This window comes from Salvelinus alpinus, chromosome 8, assembly GCF_045679555.1.
Source record: "Salvelinus alpinus chromosome 8, SLU_Salpinus.1, whole genome shotgun sequence".
In the NCBI taxonomy this organism is placed as follows: Eukaryota; Metazoa; Chordata; class Actinopteri; order Salmoniformes; family Salmonidae; genus Salvelinus; species Salvelinus alpinus.
Genome location: NC_092093.1, coordinates 67,506,171 through 67,527,200, shown reverse-complemented (window position 1 = coordinate 67,527,200; position 21,030 = coordinate 67,506,171). Strand labels below are relative to the sequence as shown.

The following is a 21,030-nucleotide window of genomic DNA, read 5'->3' as shown; positions in this document are numbered from 1 at the left end:
TAACCATTAACGGGGAAAATGCAAAACTGACACATTATCAGCATCTAGGGGCAACTTCACCCTGCACCTGAAAACACACAAGCAACAGCAAGAAAACAAAACGTAGTTAAGGTGGGGTCTTTATTGGGTTTCATATGTCAAGTAGCCTAGCTTGGGAGGATATCTGCAGTGGAGGCTCCTCAGAGGAGGAAAGGGAGGACCATCCTCCTCAGTGAATTTCATAAAAATGAAAATTGTAAAACATTTAAAAAGTCATCCATTTTAGATAAAACTATGCTAAATATAATCACATCACCAAATAATTGATTAAAACACTATTTTGAAAAGAAGGTCTATAGTAGCCTTAATTAACAGCACTCTGTAGGGTAGCACCATGGTGTAGCCGGAGGACAGCTAGCCTCCGTCCTCCTCTGGGTACATTTACTTCAATACAAAACCTAGAAGGCTCATGGTTATCACCCCCTTCCATAGATGTACACAGTAATTATGATCATTTCCAGAGGAGGTCCTCCAACCTATCAGAACACTCGCAACATGAACTGACATGTTGTCCACCCAATCAAAGGATCAGAGAATTAATCTAGTACTGAAAGCATAAGCTACAGCTAGCTAGCACTGCAGTGCATAAAATGTGGTGAGTAGTTGACTCAAAGAGAGAGAAATACAATAGTTGAACATTTTTGAACAAATTAATTTATTCCAAAGTTGAAGGAGAAGCAAGAGAGAAATATATATAGAGTTTCTATAGATCCGTTTCACTTACTTAAATGTAGCTAGCTAGTTTAGCCTACTGAAACACCCTGCTCAAACAGATGGGTGCTATGACTTTCCAACACAACACTGGAAGTCTTCCAAGTCAAGGTTAAACTTTTGGTTTTACTATTTTATTGCCGCCGGTGTAACTGCTTACTAACTACAGTGTAATGTTACTAACGCGCTCGTTATATTAGCTATGCTGACTATGATGTTACATTGTTATCACTATATTAGCTAAAGTAAGTTAGCTGTTTGGCTTGGAAAGTTTTTTTTTCGCTTGGTCACATAGAGCTGATGTGTTGTGCATTGAAGTCCACAAGCGAAGGGGAGTTGTGAGAGGAGGAGAGCGCATGGATGCAAGAAGGAATATAACGTGGATGTTTGTTTACGCGTGTATTCAATCCCGCCGATTCTGTTGAAAATCGTCCCTTACACTGAAGCAAACAGAACTAAACTGGGATTAACATGCTTGAATTTGGCCAATAGAAACTCTTGAACTAATGACTACTTAATATATCAGCTTGATGCAGGCAAGAGTCTGCAAGGCAAGGAAGTATTGGATGTCACTGTCTGTTGCCTCAAATGTGTCTCTTGACCTGTGTGCACCTACGTTGTAAAAACGTTCATTCATCTTGGCTCTCTCTAATTTTCTCCTTCTCTCTTTCTTTCTCTCGGAGGACCTGAGCCCTAGGACCATACGTCGGGACTACCGGCCGTGGTGACTCCTTGCTGTCCCCAGTCCGCCTGGCCTTGCTGCTATTCCAGTTTCAACTGTTCTGCCTGCGGTTATGGAACCCCTACCTGTCCCAGACCTGCTGTTTTCAACTCTTAATGACCGGCTATGAAAAGCCAACTGAGATTTATTCCTGATTATTATTTGACCATGCTTGTCATTTATGGAAATTTTGAAAATCTTGGCTCTCTCTAATTTTCTCCTTCTCTCTTTCTTTCTCTCGGAGGACCTGGGCCCTAGGACCATGCGTCGGGACTGCCGCCCGTGGTGACTCCTTGCTGTCCCCAGTCCGCCTGGCCTTGCTGCTATTCCAGTTTCAGCTGTTCTGCCTGCGGTTATGGAACCGCCACCTGTCCCAGACCTGTTGTTTTTCAACTCTTGATGATCGGCTATGAAAAGCCAACTGAAAATTATTCATGATTATTATTTGACCATGCTTGTCACTTATGAAAATTCTTGAACATCTTGGCATAGTTCTGTTATAATCTCCACCCGGCACAGCCAGAAGAGGACTGGCCACCCCTCATAGCCTGGTTCCTCTCTAGGTTTCTTCCTAGGTTTTGGCCTTTCTAGGGAGTTTTTCCTAGCCACCGTGCTTCTACACCTGCATTACTAGCTGTTTGGGGTTTTAGGCTGGGTGTCTGTACAGCACTTCGAGATATTAGCTGATGTACGAAGGGCTATATAAAATAAAATTGATTGAAATTGATTGATAGGCTAGGTTGTAGCAACCTTGTGATGGGAATAGGGAACATTCAAGTATCATGTAGTATCCTAAACCTATCGCTGTTACAGTGAACTGGGTGAGTGGAGTGAAATATGAATGACAGTCATCCAATATGCTGTAAGAGAAATAAGACCATGTTCATGAAAAGAAATCATCATATTAAATGGCACTGACCGTCATTGTATCGGAGCCAATCCGAAAAGAAACACATATTGTACCCACATCTCTATCCAACCATTCATGTCACATCTCTATCCACTGAGATGATTTATAAGCACTGCAACGTAACGTCCCCACCATTGACTGAATAGATTTGTGGGATGACAGATGACCGTGGCTAGTGGCGATAGAGCGAAGCCAATGAATCAAAGCAAAGCTTGTCTGGATGTATTAGGAGATAAGGTTGACGACAGCAGAGCACATTGAACAGAGAGACAGCAGACTTTGAAGATAGCTATGGTGTCATAGCAGCTATTATTCACTCGACACACACCTCGGCCATGAGCTCTCCAGTTAAACCAGCAAGAGGCTCAACCAACGTAGACCATGCATGAACAATCCCCTATGCCAAACCAATCCCAACCATACCTAGACCTATTTACTTATGCATCTCCTCTGTCTAATTACTTTCTAGTCGTGCCTGTGTGAGTTGCAAAGCTTATGTCTCCCTAAACTAAGGCATGCGATCCTTCCAGGTGATCTGATGAGATAGAAACCATGAACTATGTCTGCACCCCAAACGCCACCTTTTCCCCCTATATAGTGCACTGCTTTTGACCAGGATCCATAGGACATGCCGCGTAGGAATGAATCTCGCTTACTGCCCTTTGACACAACCTCTATCTGTCGCCACTAATACTCTCTATCTGTTTAGTAGTCTATATCTATTGAAGGAAAAAAATAACAAGTAATTGCTAGGCTGATCACCCGCAGCTCTATCATCGAACAGTCTCTCTATACTCTGATCCTGCATCCAGGGTTATTAATTCCCCTCTCGGCCTTTGTTTAGCTCTTCAAGTAAGTGATATTTATAGCTGCTCGGATATTACTTCTCTACCTCCCACTCCTTTTTTTTCAGAGCATCCCTGTGCTAGTTGGTGTCATAACACACATACAGATGATACAGTAGACACACTCAGATCCGCAGTAGGCTACACAACACAAGCCCGACAGGGAATGAAATGCGCTCTTTGATAAAAACCAATCAGGGAACTTCCCGGCGACACAGTGCAAGGCACACTGGGACTCATTAAAAACAAGAACTGTCTCAACCACCCAGGCAGTCCACAGACACTGATGATGGAGACCACCCCCAGAAATATATATATATATATTTTTTTTTTTTAAACACAAGTATGAATTTTAACAATGAGTGGGATTCTCTAATGGTTGTGTAGAATTCTCTGATGGAACATGGCTGACTCATTCAGGATTAACTGAGACTGCAGTCCAAATGGCATCCTATACCCTATGTAATGCACTACTATGGGCTCTGGTCAAAAGTGGTGCAAACTACATAGGGAATAGGATGCCATTTGGGATGCTGACAGAGTCAATACTGTCTCCTTTGCAACAAAAAAAAACAGTTATCTTGAATGCTGTACCATTCCCCTTCCTGTTCCTATTAATTTCACAACATTTTAGCAACAGTCTTTCTCCATGAGAGCTTAACTGAGGATTGTGTAGGATCCTTACAATAGTGTTAGACTGGCACAGATAGAAACAAGGTGAGAGACCAACAAGTCAGAGGGAATTAGATCGAGAGGCCTACGCAGAAAGGAGTGGGAAGACAGACAGTACAAGATAGACAGAGAGAAGCGTAAAAAAAAAACGTTAGCACTTTCCAAACGTACAGATGGCGTCTGACTCAACTTCATGACTGGTCCTGGTTCAGAGAGAGGATGATACCTCAGGTCACCAGTCCCACACAGACACTACACACACTGATGCAGGATCAGTGAGATGACGGCATCCCTGCTTATCAGTCTGACAGAAACACTCACCCCTTGATTAAGGTCTATTCCATCTGGTAATAAACCTACAGTCTCTGCACGGCAAGGCAAACCTCAACAGAAGGGCCCATTTATCCACAATGGCTTCAAAATGTTACACTCTGGCATTTACTGAGTGTTAAACTGGGGCAAGGCAGGGAAAACCAATCAAAATATGAAGGCAGATTTCCCTGCCAAGACTGAAATAAAGCAAGAAAGTGTATGTGCTGTCCTTTTAGAGATGACTACTACGCCATTAAGGAAATATGTCTCTAGAAAAACGAAAAAAACAAAATGCTTACAGATGTCATGTAGCATGTTTTAAGAATATGTCATCAAACTCATGGGCCACCCAGGCCACACATAGTTCTCACTTTAAAGGGGCAATCTGGGATTGGTACATCTATTTTTGAACTTTTAAATTAACGATATAGCCATTGATTATTGAAGAATGTAAATTATAAATGCCTCATGTCATTAGCTTAGTTCAACTTAGTTCAGACACACTACACACAGGTACACATAGATTTTGTATTGTAGATATTGTGGTAGTAGAGTAGTGGCCTGAGGGCACACACTTAAGGTGTTTTGAAAAGTGTTACGAAATGTAATATTTTAAATTGTATATAACTGCCTTAATGTTTTACACCATTGTTTGTAAACAATGTAATTGTAAACAACCACGGTATAGCTTCAAAACATGGTTAAAACTATATATTTGTGAACTCATGGATGGTTAATCCTTGGATCCATAAATCTGTATATGAATTAGATAGTGGTTACATTTCTCCAGCCCTCAGCTGCTTAAAAAAACAAGTGCTAGGGTGGCCGTTATATTGTTCGATTCCCAGATTGCCCCCTTTTAAAAACATATTCATCCTGAAAACACAATGTGCTGGGTCTTGTCTAACAGAATAGATAATGACCTAAAGCGTTGTATAATCTCGGCACCCAGAATCAGGATGTCACGAGAGACTACAGGTATTATGGTTAATTATTTTCAGAATTAAATCCGGGACACTCACTCACTAAAATGTACATTTTAGTTAGCAGATGCTCTTATCCAGTTCATGTCCCGAAGACACTGTCCCTGACACCTTGTTATGATTTTCCTTTTTTGAGTAATCTACAGAACATTAGAAAAACATTTTCATGGAAAGTAAGACGTAAACGCTAGCTTTTTCCATAGCCCATATGGTGGTTTAAAAGCCTGCCTTTTGCACTGCAACACCTGGGCAGGTAAGTATGTTTTTTTTTATATACAAATGGCTATATATTGACCGTGAACCACTGTCAACTTACCAAATTTGCTGTCAGCGGAGGTAGTTGGAAGAGACAGGCGAAGAGCCAACACAGCGAAGATGATGGAACACGGCGAATCCATTACTCTACCTACTCTAATCCATTGCACACCTTTGCTAAAACATAATAGTGTCAGTGTTAAATACAGGATGGTCCAAAATTGATGGATGAAATAATTGCGAGGGAAAGTGAAAATATGGGAAGATTTGAAGAGCAATTTCTCGGTTCCGCCACTTCTCTTCCGCAGTCGCGTCAGGATTCAGCACCGCGGACAGGAACATTCAGAAGGCGCCCCTCCTAGGTTCTGACGTCAAACACATGGCGAGGGGCCCGCGCCTGGTCTCTGAGCTTGCACCCACAGTGCGCAATAATTAATGGTTAGCCAGTCTCACCACGAAAATAGTAGAAGTTTATGAAATAAAGCTCGAGAGTAGGCAATATAGAGATAAAACAAAAAAAATGCAATACCAATAAGTCCAAGTGGGCATGAGGGACGTCTATCGCAGAACGCCAGTTACTGGCACCAGGGTTTAAACACCAGCTGGAAGGAGTGGATAGCTAGGAGTGGAACTACATCGCAAGTGGAACCCTTTCCCATATATAGTGCACTACTATTGACCTGGGCCTGGTTTCCCAAAAGCATCTTAAAGCTAAGTTCATCTTTAAAACCATATGACCTTATGCCATAAGATGCTTTTGGGAAACTGGGCCCCGAGCCCTATAGGCCCTGGTAAAAAAGTAGTGCACTAACAGTAAAGTAAATGAGGACATTTATAGTTGGACTCAGCATCTGAATAAACAAGTTAATATATCTCTTTATTGTAAGGCTGTATAAACAGTAGCAGGATAATGCTAAAATACCATACTATAGCATGGCTAGTCAAGTTTATACAGAGTTCATACATGCAATGAAATGTCTGGAGTGTTTGTGTTGGATAGAACATAACTAAAAGCATACAAACTACATTTCCATCAATAAATTGTTCAAACAAGAAGTGCATATTGTAGCAACCTTAACACAACACCTTGCGACTTCATCAAGCAGTTCGGACCTCTTGGCAAAACGGTTAAGGTGTTGGCTTGACAGTTGATGGGTTCGAGTCCCAGTCGGGGATACGCCTTGAATTCACTACAATATGATATACATACTATATACAGGTAGATAGGTGGTAACCTTCTGCTGGGCATCTCTGCCTGTCACACCTCCAGCAGTGCCTGTAAACCAGCTAGAGGGTCATCACCCGGGGACCACCACTCCTCAATGTTCCTCTCCCTATCCCGGTACGTCTCCTGGTGGCAGAGCAGTGGTAGGGATGTCTGCCTGTCATCCCCTGCAGCTGGCCTTTAGTTCTTCATTCTTGTCCTTCCTCCTTAGCCACAGAAACTAACCTTCTCTGCCAGTGGTGGACCATAACTAAACAAACTATATTTCCTTCAATAAAATTGTGCAAATATGTACTATAAGTTAAACTAAAACATGTGTAAGTGATTTTAGAGAGAATCCACAAAGACATGGTTGAAACTCACATTTCAAATGTATTTTTAGCAGTTACTTAGCAATGTTACACACAGTTCAGTTTATGCAGCATAGAGTATACTGACGCAATACATAAATCCAAAGCGCAAATACAAGTCATGCTGCATACACCATGATTGCATAGAAACAACAGAACAGAAGAATAGCTGACACTGGCAACCAAGAAATAATTAGTAAATGTGTAAATGAGGTTCTCTTGCCGCTTCATGGGCATGGCATCAGAATCTCATTCAAAGTGTTGATAGCGGATTCGTAGATTACCCTGGAAAAAGAGGTACAAAAATAAATAATGTAATGTCATTTTGTGGTTGCTATTATGTCATTTTAAAATATAATTTGCCATCTTACAATTCCCAACTTACGAGCATGTTTCCTTAACGTTTAGGGTAAAATGCTATAACAGCTAGCTAACAACTCAAAAATACTTTATTCTTAAAAACATACAAAAGGTAGCAACAGATTTACACCAGTGGAGAGCCATATGGGTCTTGGTCAAAAGTAGTGCACTACAGGATGCCATTTGGGACAGCCGTTACAACGTTCATTAATCTAGTCACCTCTGGATGTGTCCTTCGTCCTCAGCCGTGACAGCGTAATGTTTCTGAAGCTGTCTGTCGACGGACACGGCTGAACTCTTCAGATCTGCCTTAAACTTCCCAGCTGGAACAAAGACGGGCACAATCATTACAGGCCAGCTACACTGGATACTGAGCTTCTGGCATTCATTTCAATGAAACCTGGGCATAAGCAACCGGCTCATGCCAGAGAACAGTGGATAATGGCACGCTCTCTGCTCCACACCGGCAAAAGTTACACTCCCAGTTTAACAGCAAGTTTTTTTTAGCCACGCCCTGTTAGAAACTATTCATGAATGTGAAATCATTCTTTCTTTTTTTAAACTAGAGAAATTCTCTTTATTGCAACTTATTTTACTCACTCTGTCTGACAACTGCCAGAATGTGAAGAACTGCAGCCAATCCGGTCAGACCATCAATGACCTCTGAGTCGACAGTTGAGATGATCTCTGCCAGAAAGGCTCTGGAAAAGAGAAGAGGCCTCGGATTAGAAACACCAATGAGGAGAAAAGTACAGTATATATTCCATGGCTGGAGCTCTTTGTACGACGTCGTGTGGGGTTGACTGTTTGGTGTCTGTTCTTCCTCGTTCTTCCTTTTTGTGTGGGAAAAATCTGTAAAAACATTTAACACAAAAAAAGGAAACCGAACTGAGCCGGTCAGTGTGAATAGTAATTGAAAGCAGCAAAACGCTTGGAGTGTAGTTGGTTGTTTACCTTGTGACCGGGGGCGATTTGAGGAGAACGGTCAACAAGATGCTTGAGAGAGGAGGCAAATCCTGGACCGTCTCTGGTGTTGTGACCTCTTGAGGATGTGAAATCTAAGATGGAACAGTTTTAAGTTCAGAGCAGATGAAATATATTACATGTTCTTTATTCGCAACCGATCAACATTTGGAATCACATTTTCTATCTAGGAAAATAATTTATCAGCCATCTTTGTTGCCTTTTGCAGGGAGTGTTGGGTCGCTGCGAGGGTGGCAGCACAGACGGTTGAAAACACCCCGTTTAGGGGGTTGGACTCGATGCCCGACCAAGCCTGAACCACCTGGAGGAAGTCTCCTAGAGCGGTAACAGCCAAGTGCCACAGCTACAATAGCCAGGGGAGAGAAACAACCTTAAGTCATCTATTCACATTTGCAAGCTGAACATAGACATATCTATCTATAGCGTATCAGAGTAGGGGGTACACTGGGGAGAGCAACATTTTGTTGGTGGTACAGTAACTGAAAAACTTCCTCTGAGAAGCTTGATACATATGGCCCCAGAGCTGCTTCTATTGTTGGGCCAAATAGGTATTATTTAGACAGCCATTTAAAGTGTGACTGAAGAGACTACCTCTAAATGATCTACGTGTGTGCTTTTGATTGACACTCAAACCATCAAGGCATTTGGGACGCACGCCATCCTCCTCACCTCCTGGCCCTCCTCGGGGTCCTTCCTCAGGCGGCGAGCCATAACCTCCAGGATCTTCTGGAAGACGTTGGTGACCACGGTGAGGATGATGGAGGACTGGTTGTCCTGGGCCTGGTTCTCGGGGACGTAGTTCTCCGCCACCTCCGTCAGCACAGAGAGCAGCAGAGGAACACACAGGTAGCCCTTCTCTGAGAACACAATAACACACACACACACACGTCAAATTTCCTCACAGACACATTGAAATGAGTGGCCTAGTCCAGTCAACAACTATTCTAGAGAATCTACGGTTCTAAATGTGCCTTATAGAAATGTTGATTTACAGATGGTCGAAAATGGCATGTTTCTTCATTTAGATTCTGTAGGTCTCTATAATAGTATATGTTCAGTATAGATATACTCACCAGAGAGGAGCACGATGGAGCACAGGTGAAGGACCTGCCCTTTGAACTCCTCGTCCCCAAGGCCCACCCGGATCACATCTCTGCTCACCGTCAGTAAACACTGCCAAACATCACCGCAACGTTAGAGCAACCATGTCACTCCACAAAGAGGGACAGAAAAATGACTGATGTTTTTTTATTTTTTATTTTATTGTTTCAGCATAGTAATTCAGAATTTATAAAATGCAACTCTTTTTAAGAACCTGGAATAATACCGAAAGACCAACTAAACAAACTATATTATGGGACAATAAAAAAAATATGAATAAAAAATTACATTTGTGTAATTTGTCCTGAAAACGACGCATTGAATAAGCCACCATACCATAGTATCTTAATCTCAAGTGTTGGTGCTGGAGCTCTAGAGAGTTAGTGGAAGCAACAGAAGTGGGTATTAAGATAAATGAGGGGTTTATTTTCAATATCTGATCACAGCAGCAGCCTCTGGGTGAGACACTTGAGAGAGTAATGGAAGAAATAACTATAGAAGCCCATTTCAAAAGAATAAATGAGTCCATCTTGCTCTCTGGGAGTGGGAGGCGTACAACGGAGAGCTGATACGTGAGAGTGTGGACCGGAGCTGAATAACAATCTATAAAACAGACTAAGGCGGCGTCCCAAATGGCACCTTATTCCCTATGTAGTGCACTACTTTTGACCAAGGCCTATAGGGTCAAAAGTAGTGCACGGAATAGGGTGCAATTTAGGATGAACCCTCCGTCTGTTCATAGACTGACAGCATAGGAAAGATCCAGGACAAGAATTGATCTACTGACCATAATACCATAAAGCTGCTCGTAAATTACCAGGACCTAATGTCCTGGCTAATACTGTAACAGTGTAATACACATAACTATATTCTACGGCTATTCTTTTATGTCTGATATTTGATAAAAGTCTAATGCTATTTTACTCATGTGTTAAGGTTTCCAGAAAACCAATTTGTGACAACTGCTGATGTAAAAAGGGGTTAACTAAATACATTTGATTTGATTTATGTTCCCTCTGTCTACAGGTAAAGCACGGGTGTCGAACCCAATTCCTGGAGGGCCGAGTATCTCCTGTAATTGATTAGTTATGAGTTCCCCTCACCTGGCTGTCTAGGTCTTAGTTGGACACAAATTGAAAGAAAACACAACCGGCAGACATACAGCCCTCCAGGAATTGAGTTAGACACCTCTGAGGTACCGCGGAGTAGTGAACACAGAACTAACGCTTAGGTCGTCTGTACAAAACGATAGTGTAAACCCTGTCCTGTGATTGATACCTGCTACCCCATCCAGAGGGTCACACTTACCTCTACTACCTGCCTGGCGAGGTCCCGCTGCTGCTCAGTGACCCCTCCCTCACTGGGGCCGACCAGGAAGGGCAGCACCCTCTCTGCCACCCACGCTGCCATGTTCTCCACAGGGACAAGGAAATCCCTCCCCTCTGAGAACTGGGAAAGCAAGTAACGATGGTTATAGCAAGCCCCGGTGGTTATAGCCAAAACACTGCACAGACCAGTAGTTATATCCCAAATAGTGTCTACTAGATCTGGGACGATAAACCAAGTACCTACAGTACACTGCTCAAACCGACACTTATCGAGGACATTTAGCTGATATTGTTAGTAGCAATACTGTACACAGATTGGTTACAAAGCGGAGGCATGTAGGCAATGGGACTCACTTTGTGCTGTACATGGGCACTGAGACGTGCGTGAAGGGCAAATGCTCTTAGTGCCGTTTCTGCTCTGGGTACATCGGCCTGGGCCTCAGAAGAGCTCATATGGGATAACAGCACTGACTGAGAAGGAAAACATGACACAGGATACCACCTCTGTTCATAGCCTCTCACCGCACATATAACCAATCTATACAACTCTGTAATTATATTATCTACTCTACCTTCCAGGCCCCGAGGGCTTTGTGCAGCTGTTTGAGCTGGCCCTGCCTGAAGGGCAGGATGCAGTCCCGCGTGGAGGTACGGCTGACCAGGTACTCCAGGTAATCTAGCCCCAGGTCTGGCTTGGCCTTCACCGTCTCCTGGATGCGCACTTTCCGACTGGTGTTCCCTTTGCCCTGTGGAGGAGAAGGGGGAGCAGAGAGGTGGGGTAATGTCCAACGATGTCATGATTACATCTCAGTACACTACTATAAAGAGCATTAAGGCAAAGTTTTTGAAGACAAAACTCTTTGTTTACTCAGAATAAAGTAAAGTTAGTAAGATTTATTACTATGCAGATGCATCCCTCCTTTCTGCATTACAATGCCTAATAAAATATCCCAAGGAGCCGCCGAGGGTCTCACTGAGGCATCCCTATTCATCTGTGCCTGCATCTCAAATGGCACCCTTTCCCTATATAGTGCACTACTTTAGAACAGTGAACCTATGGACCCTGGTCAAAAGTAGGTCAATATATAGAGAATAGGGTGCCATTTGTGACACAACCTCTGTGCGTGTTGCGTACAGCGGGGGTGGGTAAGGCATCAGTGAGCCAGTCTGTGATGAGCTCCAGGACGTGTGCAGCCTGGCCCCAGCTACACAGGCACTCGATGATCTGACTGTACTGGGACACCTTGGCCCCCGCCTCCAGCCTCTTCAGCCTGGACAGCACCCCACAGCTGGAACACAGGGACCAGAGAGACAGGGTTAACACAGAGAGTCTGAAGAGGCCAAAAAGGACGACAAGTTAGCAGGACCCCCACAGACCTGAAAGTGGGGACAGAAGCTGGGGGCAGTAGGGAGGCCAGTTGGATGAGGGGAACTGTGCAACGCTCCTCCTGAAAGAGAGAGAAACAAGGTGAGGACATCTTAAATGATGGGGAAGATATCTGGGGTGCGTACCAATAATCTTACCTTCTTCCTTTAAGTGCGAACTCGTTCACTACTCCCCACACATTTAAAAGCATTAGACTGGTGTAGGCATGGGCTAGAGGGCATTTCCATAAACCAGTCATTTCCTTTCAAATCTATGAAGGGAAGTGAACAAGTGTTCACTTAGGAGAGATTATTGGGACACAACCGAAGTTGTGACTGCCACGGGGTAAACTCCAGTCCACCTCACACCTGGAAGACATTGAAGTACTTGGGCACAACGGAGCCAAACTTGGCAGTGGTGTACTGGAGGGCGTCCTTGTTGAGCTCCAGGGCTTTCCGGATGCTCCTCCACAAGATCACCACCACCTCCAGCAGACTGGCCATGGCCGCCGTGTCCTTGACCGACAGGACATGCTCCAGAACCTGCAAGGAACTTTGTTTTAAAATCTGGGATTTAAAATAAAACAAAGCGGTCACCGTGCAACTTGTTGTGGTAAACAGCTGAGCGATGGGGCTGGAGAAATATAGAGTCCAGTAGGAACTTGCACTCAAACCACAAATAGGAAAACACCAAGGAGGCAAAATATGCTTAAATGAATAACATGCTCTAAATATTTTTTTTCACTTCCCTTTTGAGCACGGCATTCAATGAAGTATATTTTAGCACATCAGCCTCCTTGTTTTTTTCTCTCTTTTTCATGGTTCGAGAACTACTGAACTCTAAGGAAATGTTCTCTCGCACCGGCCACTATTCATTCTAGCCTGAGCGCAAACCCTCATACTAGCTTTCTATGCTGGAGACGTGTAAACACTTAAATTCATAGACAAAGTTACGGATGTAAGGACTGACCATCCAGTACACCAGAGAGACCGATCAAAATGATCGTTTTTACCATGTCTTGAAGCTGGAAAGTGTTTGTTTAGAACTACATTTACAAACAATTGAGTAAAAAAATATTATATGTTGGGTTATATGATGGGGTGCGACAGGAACTGAGCGGAGGCATTTAGCTGAAGGGGTGGGATGTACATGTACCAATTCTATATTACAATTTGAATGATGGAAAAATCTTGATTATCGTACATGCATTCCATTGACAAACGACAATTTCCTTAGTCTTGTAAGTGAGCTGACATTCAGTGCTACAAATCAGTCTTACACTTGTGTTCTCCTTGTTTGAGTTTGTCTCATTCAGGTCTTCAGTCTGGATGCAGGCATTCAAACACCGGCGGATTGTCAGCATCAGCTTGACTGGGACACAAGCGGGTACAGTAAAACAGACTTTAATTCAGGGTTTTCTAACAACTTTAAATGACTCTCATAACATCTGCTAGCTAGATACGTAGTTTGAATATGATCTAGGGGGAATAAAGACCTTAGACAGGTCAGTACTGTGAACTGTCAACAGATTAACGAGTGATTTAAATGGATAGTTCGAGAGTTTGGCAATGAAGCCCTTTTTCCCCACTACTTACCCAGAATCGGATGAACTCATGGATACCATTTGTATATCTATGCTTGCAGTTTGAAGGAAGTTGAAGGTCGTTTCTGGAGCGATTGCTAACTAGCGTTAGCGCAATGACCGGAAAATGTCAAACTATCCCTTTAAATCCCACATATGCTGACAGGAGCTACATACTGTAGCTGAAGGCCAAACTGATCTATATTAGTGAGGGCTGTGTAGGAGCTACTGTATACAACTGCAGGCTAAACTCACCTATGTTAGTGGGGGCTGTGTAGATGTGTGCATACTGGTAGAAAGTCCTAGCTGCCTTGGGGTTCATCTTAATCAGAGTGACGCAGCGCTCGCACCACACCTCCACTGATTGGTTGACGGGGAAGAAGGAATTGAAGAGGAGGTCGACGATGCGCTTGGAGACAGGCTGCGAGTCGACGGCCAGACGGGCCAGCAGGTGATCCATGGAGGACACCTTCCAGAACTGGAGAGGAGAGAGAGGAGGGGTACGGCAGGGTGAGCATCACAAATAATGTCTGACAGTACTACTGAGATAAGCGGGGAATCAAAAAGCTTTCTCCCAACACAAACAGAAATAACTACAGTGTATTTCCTGACAAAATGACAATGAAGAAATATACATTTAGTATAATGTATAGTAGTACTTTGAATATCTTCATTGTTGTCTTTTTGTTTGGTAATACGTTGTGGTTTTGCACAAAACAGAAATACACGCAAGCGGTGTTTTTACCTTGGCGGCTCGCACTGCTTTGATCTTGAGCAGCATGTTGAGGAAGGCCACGCGTACTTTCTCCGAGGTGTCATGGAGGCTGTTCTTCAGAGCTGGCAGCAGCTGCTCCAGCAACGGGTGACTGTGGCCATTGTCCAGCACGATGGTCAAACACTGGAGAGATTTAATTGTAATCCATAATAACAACACATAACCGCAGTGATGACTAGAGGGGGGTCAGAGTTCATATAGGTCTGCATCCCAAATGGTGCACTATTCCCTATACAGGGCACTGCTTTTGACCAGAGCCGTAAGGACCTGTCAAATTAGTGCACTATATAGGGAATAGGGTGCCATTTGGGACGTAGCCATAATGCTCTAATATATGTCGTGTTTTATTGTATTCAATACTGTGGTAACTCACCTTGAAGACGGAGCAGCGGACATCGGGGGAGGTGGTATCATTGGCCAGCTCTACCACAAGCTTCTTGAGGAAGTCGGTGATGACAGTGGGGGGGATGACCTCCCAGCACTTGGCCAGGATCTTACAGACCCCGAGGGTGGCTGTGGAGCGCACCAGAGGCTGAGGGTCCTCTAGCAGGCGCTGACATGTTACAAACACACACCGACACACAGGAACAAACAGGTGAGAGCTTTAGAATATTAAGCAGACATAACTTAAACAGGAATACACTGTACACAGTGCTGATAAAATAGACTCACTACACTTGAACTATTTAACCCTTTAAATCGACACAGAAACATTCTATTTTTCCATAATTCCAAATTGTCGTATTTACATTTTAGTCATTTAGCAGACGCTCTTATCCAGACTGACTTCAGGGTTAAGTGCCTTGCTCAAAGGCACAGACAGATTTTTCATCTTAGTTGGCTTGGGGATTCGTACCAGCAATCTTTCGGTTACTGGCCCAACGCTCTTAACTGCTAGGCTATCTGCCACATATTAGCTCAACTTATGGCATTTCAGGGATTCACAAACATAAAACGACCACTTGGAAATTCAACGTCATAATACATTGACTTACGCCCAGCGTGTCCAGTTGTTTCTGGATGGTCTCGTCCATCTTCTCACTGTTCTGGCTAGGATTGTGGATAGGGAAGGCCTCGGTGAAGAGCAGAGTGGCATTGGCCCGGACCTCAGAGTTGGCAGCCTACAATGATAGAGAGAAGACTCCTTCATTAGTCCAACAACAACAAAAAACACTATCCAGAAATAAAGAGTGTACGTGTATCAAGGAAAATTGGACTGTACGCTTAGCGCTCTCCAGAGAATGGGCTTGTAGAGTCTGTAAAGCATCTCATCCAACCCATGGCGGCCCTTCCGTTTGTGAAAGTAGCTCAGTATCTACACAGATGAGAGTTAAGTCACACACATGAAATAAACGTCAACCATTGCAGTGAATATGTAGACTTTGTGGTAAAGTAAGCCAGCTGGAGGTTTGCTGATATGATGCTAAAGCCTTAGTCTTGTTATGAAAAAATAGAAATACAGGAAATGTGTGCTGTTGAAGTACCGTAGTACTTTTTTTTTTTTTATATATTTTTTTAAAATACATATATTTTTAATCAATAGTTACATATCTCAATATTATATTGATATTTGACTCAAAGTATCGATTTGTAAAAAATAAAAAAAAATAAAAAATAGAATTATTATTTCTGAAGCAGAGTGAGAAATATATTTGAAACATACCAAGTCAAAATGTTCACGGCACCCACCTGTCTGACTTTGGCATGGACGGGCGAGGTCCTGTGCAGGAGCACAGCGTGCTGCATGAAGTCCTGGATGCACGTGCTCTCTATCTGCTCCAGACAGACCCCAGAAGCCTTCTTCCAGGCCCGGCAGTAGATCTCAGCTATGTGGTCAGTGTGGAGCCTAGGGAAAAAAATCTACGGAGTTCAACCAAGCAGTCAAAAAAACAGGTATATCATCATGAATTGAATAGGAGAAAGCCATTGCCTCCTGACAGCTACTTTTGAATAAGTAAACCTTGACCGAGCCAGAACGGCCCATCTCCTGTTTCTGTAGCGGGAGGCAGCTTGATGTGCAAGTACACCTCCTGGACAGGACACTAAGTCTGTCATGGGGCCTTAACCTAAATGCTGAGTGCCAAGCTGAAAGGCATCGGGTCCCATTTTTGTTGAGTCTTTGGCATGACTCGACCGGGGATCGAACCGCCAACCTCCCCGGCATTATAACAGGGACACTTAGTACCTTAATAGGAAACTACAAATGCAAACACTTACTTTGCAAAGTAAGGTAGCTGGTTTTTGATGGTTCCATGGATCATCTGGATGAAGTTGACATTCCAGCTAAAGAGGAAGACCATCAGACGCTTTCCCTGCCAGCGAAAGTCATGTTATCGGAACGACAATGTGAGCATGATCGCATAGCATAAGATCTCACACACACACACACCAGACCCGGGTTTCAAATACATGAAAAAAATATATAAAAACATTCAGCTTTCTTTTGTCTGGAGTTCCAGGTGGTCAGGGTTTGCAGTTTTGGGACTTTTCTTTTGGTTTATTAAGCTAGGCAAGCTCAAACGGGCAGAGAAAATATTTGAAATTCAATCCATTTTTAAGTATTTAAAAAAAACAGTTCTGACACACACACACACACACACACACACACACACACACACACACACACACACACACACACACACACACACACACACACACACACACACACACACACACACACACACACACACACACACACACACACACACACACACACACACACACACACCAATAAAAAGACATCCTTACATCTTCGTTTTTAATGTGATTGACACTGAGGAAGCACTGTAGCAGCAGATCGATCAGCTCCTTGCTGCACTGCGACGCAAAGTCCACAGTGAACAGCACCTCATGGAAACCCCAAAGCCTTTGGATCTCAGCCGCCTGAGAACGTGCACACAACGCATCGACAACATTCAGCAAACCACATACAAAACGGGTCAATGCAGACGCCAAAAGACAAAGGTGCCAAGATGAGACAAAAAGTTAGTACACAGATATTCTTCCCCCAGATAACCAGAGACACATACTGGAGAACAGCCTAAAATGCAGATACTGCCTGCAGGGAATCCATCTCACTAGGTCAGAAACGAGAGGATCACAAATCATAATCGTATATCACTCCAATGCAAACAGCCACCTCTCTGATACACTAGTGTAGAAGAAGACTTCAGTTTTGACAGAGATAAAATGAAGATGATCCCTGAATGAGAGTACCGGGTGATTAGAGAGCACTCGTCTGTTGTCAAGAATAGATCACCTTTGATAACTAACAATCACCAAAATAAAAGCTAGACAGTCAGAGAGAAACAAATTCCCAAAATGATGCATTCAGGAGTATTTTGGTCATGGCATGCGGCCCCAATTGATTTTGTTATAATGTTTCAGTCACTTAGATAGCATAACCCATGGCAAAATGTGTAGAACTGCAGGAAATGAGCCTCATAACTGCAACATTTTTTTAACTCCACCACATGGCAAAATGTGTAGAATTACAGGAAATTAGCTTTGAAACTATTTTGTCATTACGGGCCAACAGGAGGGCCTCTACAATTTCCAGTCAGAGACCACATCATTGGGCACATCCATAGCCACATCACACACACCAGAAAAAAACCTGGTAGCCTATCATTTTGTATTTCCCACCAAAATAACTGAAAGCAAGTCCAGAAAGCTCGCTAGAGAAAAAGGAAGACCGACAGAGAGCAAAACAGAAAAACAACAACAGGCCATGTTGGTGCTAAAGGGTACGTACTGGTTTCTTCAGGATGAGGGTCTTCTCCAGGCTTCCAAGGAAGGCTGTGCGGCCCAGCGCTTCTTTACCAAGGAGGCCTTTCTTCCACCAGGCCTCGCACAGACCGTGGATAGCCTGCCGCAGAGGCATCTCAGAGGCAGGAAGGTAAGGCAGGACACCTGGGGTTGTTGGACAGAGACAGACTGAAGGGTTGGAGTACTTAAAATAATCTGGCTGACACCTAACTCAAAGTCCTCCTGACTTCAGTCTGGAAAGGCTCTTTTGATGTTGTCAGCATGGTGTCGATAACTGCTTTTTTACTGATTGGTTCTCCTCTGTGTCTTTCTCACTCAAACACACACATGGATAGCCACACACCATGTGTGCGCCGCCAAAGCTCAGCCAGAAATAAGTACAACTCTGCATCTACAAAGGCCTCCTGTCCAGACCAGTGTGTCAGCTCTCCCTCATTGACCATGTGAGTTGTGTTAACCAGGCTCCGTAAAACATGTATTTTGAAACGCTTTGAGATTCTTTCTATACTAAAAAAGCACTATAGAAATTAAATGTATTCTTTTTACTATAAAACAAGGATAGAGTTAATACTAAAAAATTTTAAACTCACCATTTAATATGTTGCCACACTCTAAGAGAGAATTGTAGGCGTCGCCATCCTCAATGACATCCACAGAAGCTTTGACCACTAGAGTCACTCCCTCAAGGACAGACATGGTGTGTGTCTAAATAACGAAATAGATGACCACCTCTCAATCAAGGAAGAGTAGACAACTGAACACTGACATCACATGTAGGAGATGAAGTCAGAGCAAGAATAAAACAACTGCGGTCATGCCCAGTGTGGGAAAATATATAGAGAGAGAGAGTGGTCAGGATGTGGAATTGTTATGATACTACGATTCTCCATGGCAGAAAAACAAGGCAGACTAAACTCTTTGGTCGAACCTTCTTTATGTCAAATAGTGTGCACTATAGCTTGGAAAAACAAACATTTGACTCTGGGTGACAACATAATGCATTTTCTTTTCCAACATTAGGACTGTATCCCTTAAATTTAATCTGCTTCATGTTTTATGTCCTTGCCACGATACTAGTATTGTGACAACTCTACTCACTAGTACTCACCCGGTCTGGGGACACAACCTCCATTTCATTGTCCTCCTCTAAGCCAGCATCCCAGTGCTCTGGTGCGAAGGCTGCCAGCTGGTCACAAAGTAGTGTGACTAGTCGGGCCCACAGTGCCTCTCTCTGGTCCTTTGGCAGCTCCTGCAGGACCTCATCTAGGTCAAAGGGCTCAGCCGTGTCCTTCTGTGGTAACATTACAGCCAACCGGGTCAGAGGCAAGGCTCTCAAATAGATAGACGAGCATAAGGAATCAGTATGGTAGACAATACTCATTTTGAGATTCATGATATTGGTCCTATAAGACAGGGGTTCCCAAACTTTTTCACTGAAGCCCCCCATTGGGGAACATCCCAGGTCCCCCTTGTACACACGCCACATCTATGTGCACAAGCACTGTTTCTGACAAACGGTTGCCCTCTTGTTGTCGGAGAAGTTTAAAGCGTATTTCCTGCAATTCTATACATTTTGCCATGGCTAATGTGTGTGTATTCATGTGATATTTGAGTGATTCAAACATTACAACAAAATATATGGGCTAAAATACGTTTGCATTTCAGAAAAGTTATAAATTGTTCTCTAAGGTATGCAATGACTGACATGACAAAAGGAAAACAGATGATGTACTGGATACCCAATTTCGAAATTGCACCTTGTGCTATTCTACTATTACCACTTTTAATAGTAAGTTGAAAGCCTGACTGTTTATTTATTATTATTTTTGTTTGGGGGGGGCCCAGCTTAGGAACCACTCCTATTCATATTTGAAGTTTTGCAAAAACAACATTGTAGCTAATGTTACTCACATGGAGTTTAGTGAAATTGAGAAATTCCCCCACATTGTCTTTGCAGATGGAGTCTAAAAATGCCTCTCGCTTAGACATGTTTAGCCAGCACTGTGAAATAAGAAGTAAAATATCTCGTTAAATCTGAATAACAATAATGTTAGCTAACAAACCGAACTTGCTTCGTGTTTCCGTTTTATGGACAAAAAATAAAAACTAGAGTTCATCAGCATATCATATACCACTAGCTAAGTTAATGTTAAATACATACCAATGTCGTATGCCGTTCTTATAAATCATCAACTATTTTCTTATTATAACTTAGCAAACGCAGCTTCCCCGCGCAAATTTTGATTTGACAACGTCCAGAGCCACGTGACACACTGTTGTGACGTCTCCAGAGACGGAAAAGGAAGCGAGACAGCCCACTCTCTCATTTTAAATAGAAGCCAATGATCTAAGAAGACCAGAGACCCAGTTACTATCGCATTGGTGTTTATGGGAGAGCCACCCCCTTAAATAACCCGGAACAGATAGTTTTTTATTTGTTTTGCAATGGTAAACTGTTTGAGTTTGAGTGAACTATCTTCATTCATCCACCATCTTATATACCTTTGTGCCCAACATCACGATACATCCCAAGCAGACCAGGGTTTGGAAAGTCAATGAGAGAAGTGAACAATTCTTCCTGAGTTTACGTTTTAGTCATTTAGCAGACTCTCTTATCCAGAGCGATTTACATAAGCAATTAGGGTTAAGTTCCTTGCTCAAGGGCACATCGACAGATTTTTCAACTATTTGGCTCGGGGATTACTTACGGTTACCTGCTACTTGCCGCCCATTAACTATATTG

At 43.2% G+C, this 21,030-nt stretch overlaps 2 protein-coding genes across 6 annotated transcripts in view; both read right to left on the bottom strand.

Moving 5' to 3' along the window:
* Positions 1–5,801, bottom strand: part of LOC139583570 (receptor-type tyrosine-protein phosphatase N2-like) — a 278,697-nt gene extending 272,896 nt beyond the window's left edge. For 3 of the 5 annotated variants that reach the window (XM_071414792.1, XM_071414793.1, XM_071414795.1), the window contains exon 1: positions 5,510–5,800. In XM_071414792.1, coding sequence (XP_071270893.1) covers positions 5,510–5,591 — 82 coding nt within the window. In that variant the 5' untranslated portion in view covers positions 5,592–5,800. Of the gene's footprint in view, positions 1–5,509 lie in introns of all 5 variants that reach the window. The other 2 variants (XM_071414794.1, XM_071414797.1) reach the window with 1 other exon arrangement.
* Positions 5,802–7,025: 1,224 nt separating this feature from the next.
* Positions 7,026–20,591, bottom strand: LOC139583568 (condensin-2 complex subunit G2-like). Its single transcript, XM_071414791.1, has 27 exons — positions 20,449–20,591; positions 20,199–20,288; positions 19,396–19,578; positions 18,878–18,992; positions 18,274–18,431; positions 17,268–17,402; positions 16,737–16,831; positions 16,209–16,365; positions 15,742–15,834; positions 15,515–15,640; positions 14,893–15,072; positions 14,490–14,642; positions 14,000–14,222; positions 13,442–13,533; positions 12,531–12,704; positions 12,174–12,244; positions 11,932–12,085; positions 11,369–11,542; positions 11,151–11,267; positions 10,777–10,917; positions 9,441–9,540; positions 9,037–9,224; positions 8,567–8,710; positions 8,338–8,441; positions 7,984–8,084; positions 7,604–7,706; positions 7,026–7,308 (listed from the first exon to the last, which is right to left on the bottom strand). The coding sequence occupies exons 2-27, from the start codon at positions 20,274–20,276 to the stop codon at positions 7,251–7,253; spliced, it is 3,417 nt and encodes a 1,138-aa protein (XP_071270892.1). The 5' UTR covers positions 20,277–20,288; positions 20,449–20,591; the 3' UTR covers positions 7,026–7,250.
* Positions 20,592–21,030: the final 439 nt, after the last annotated feature.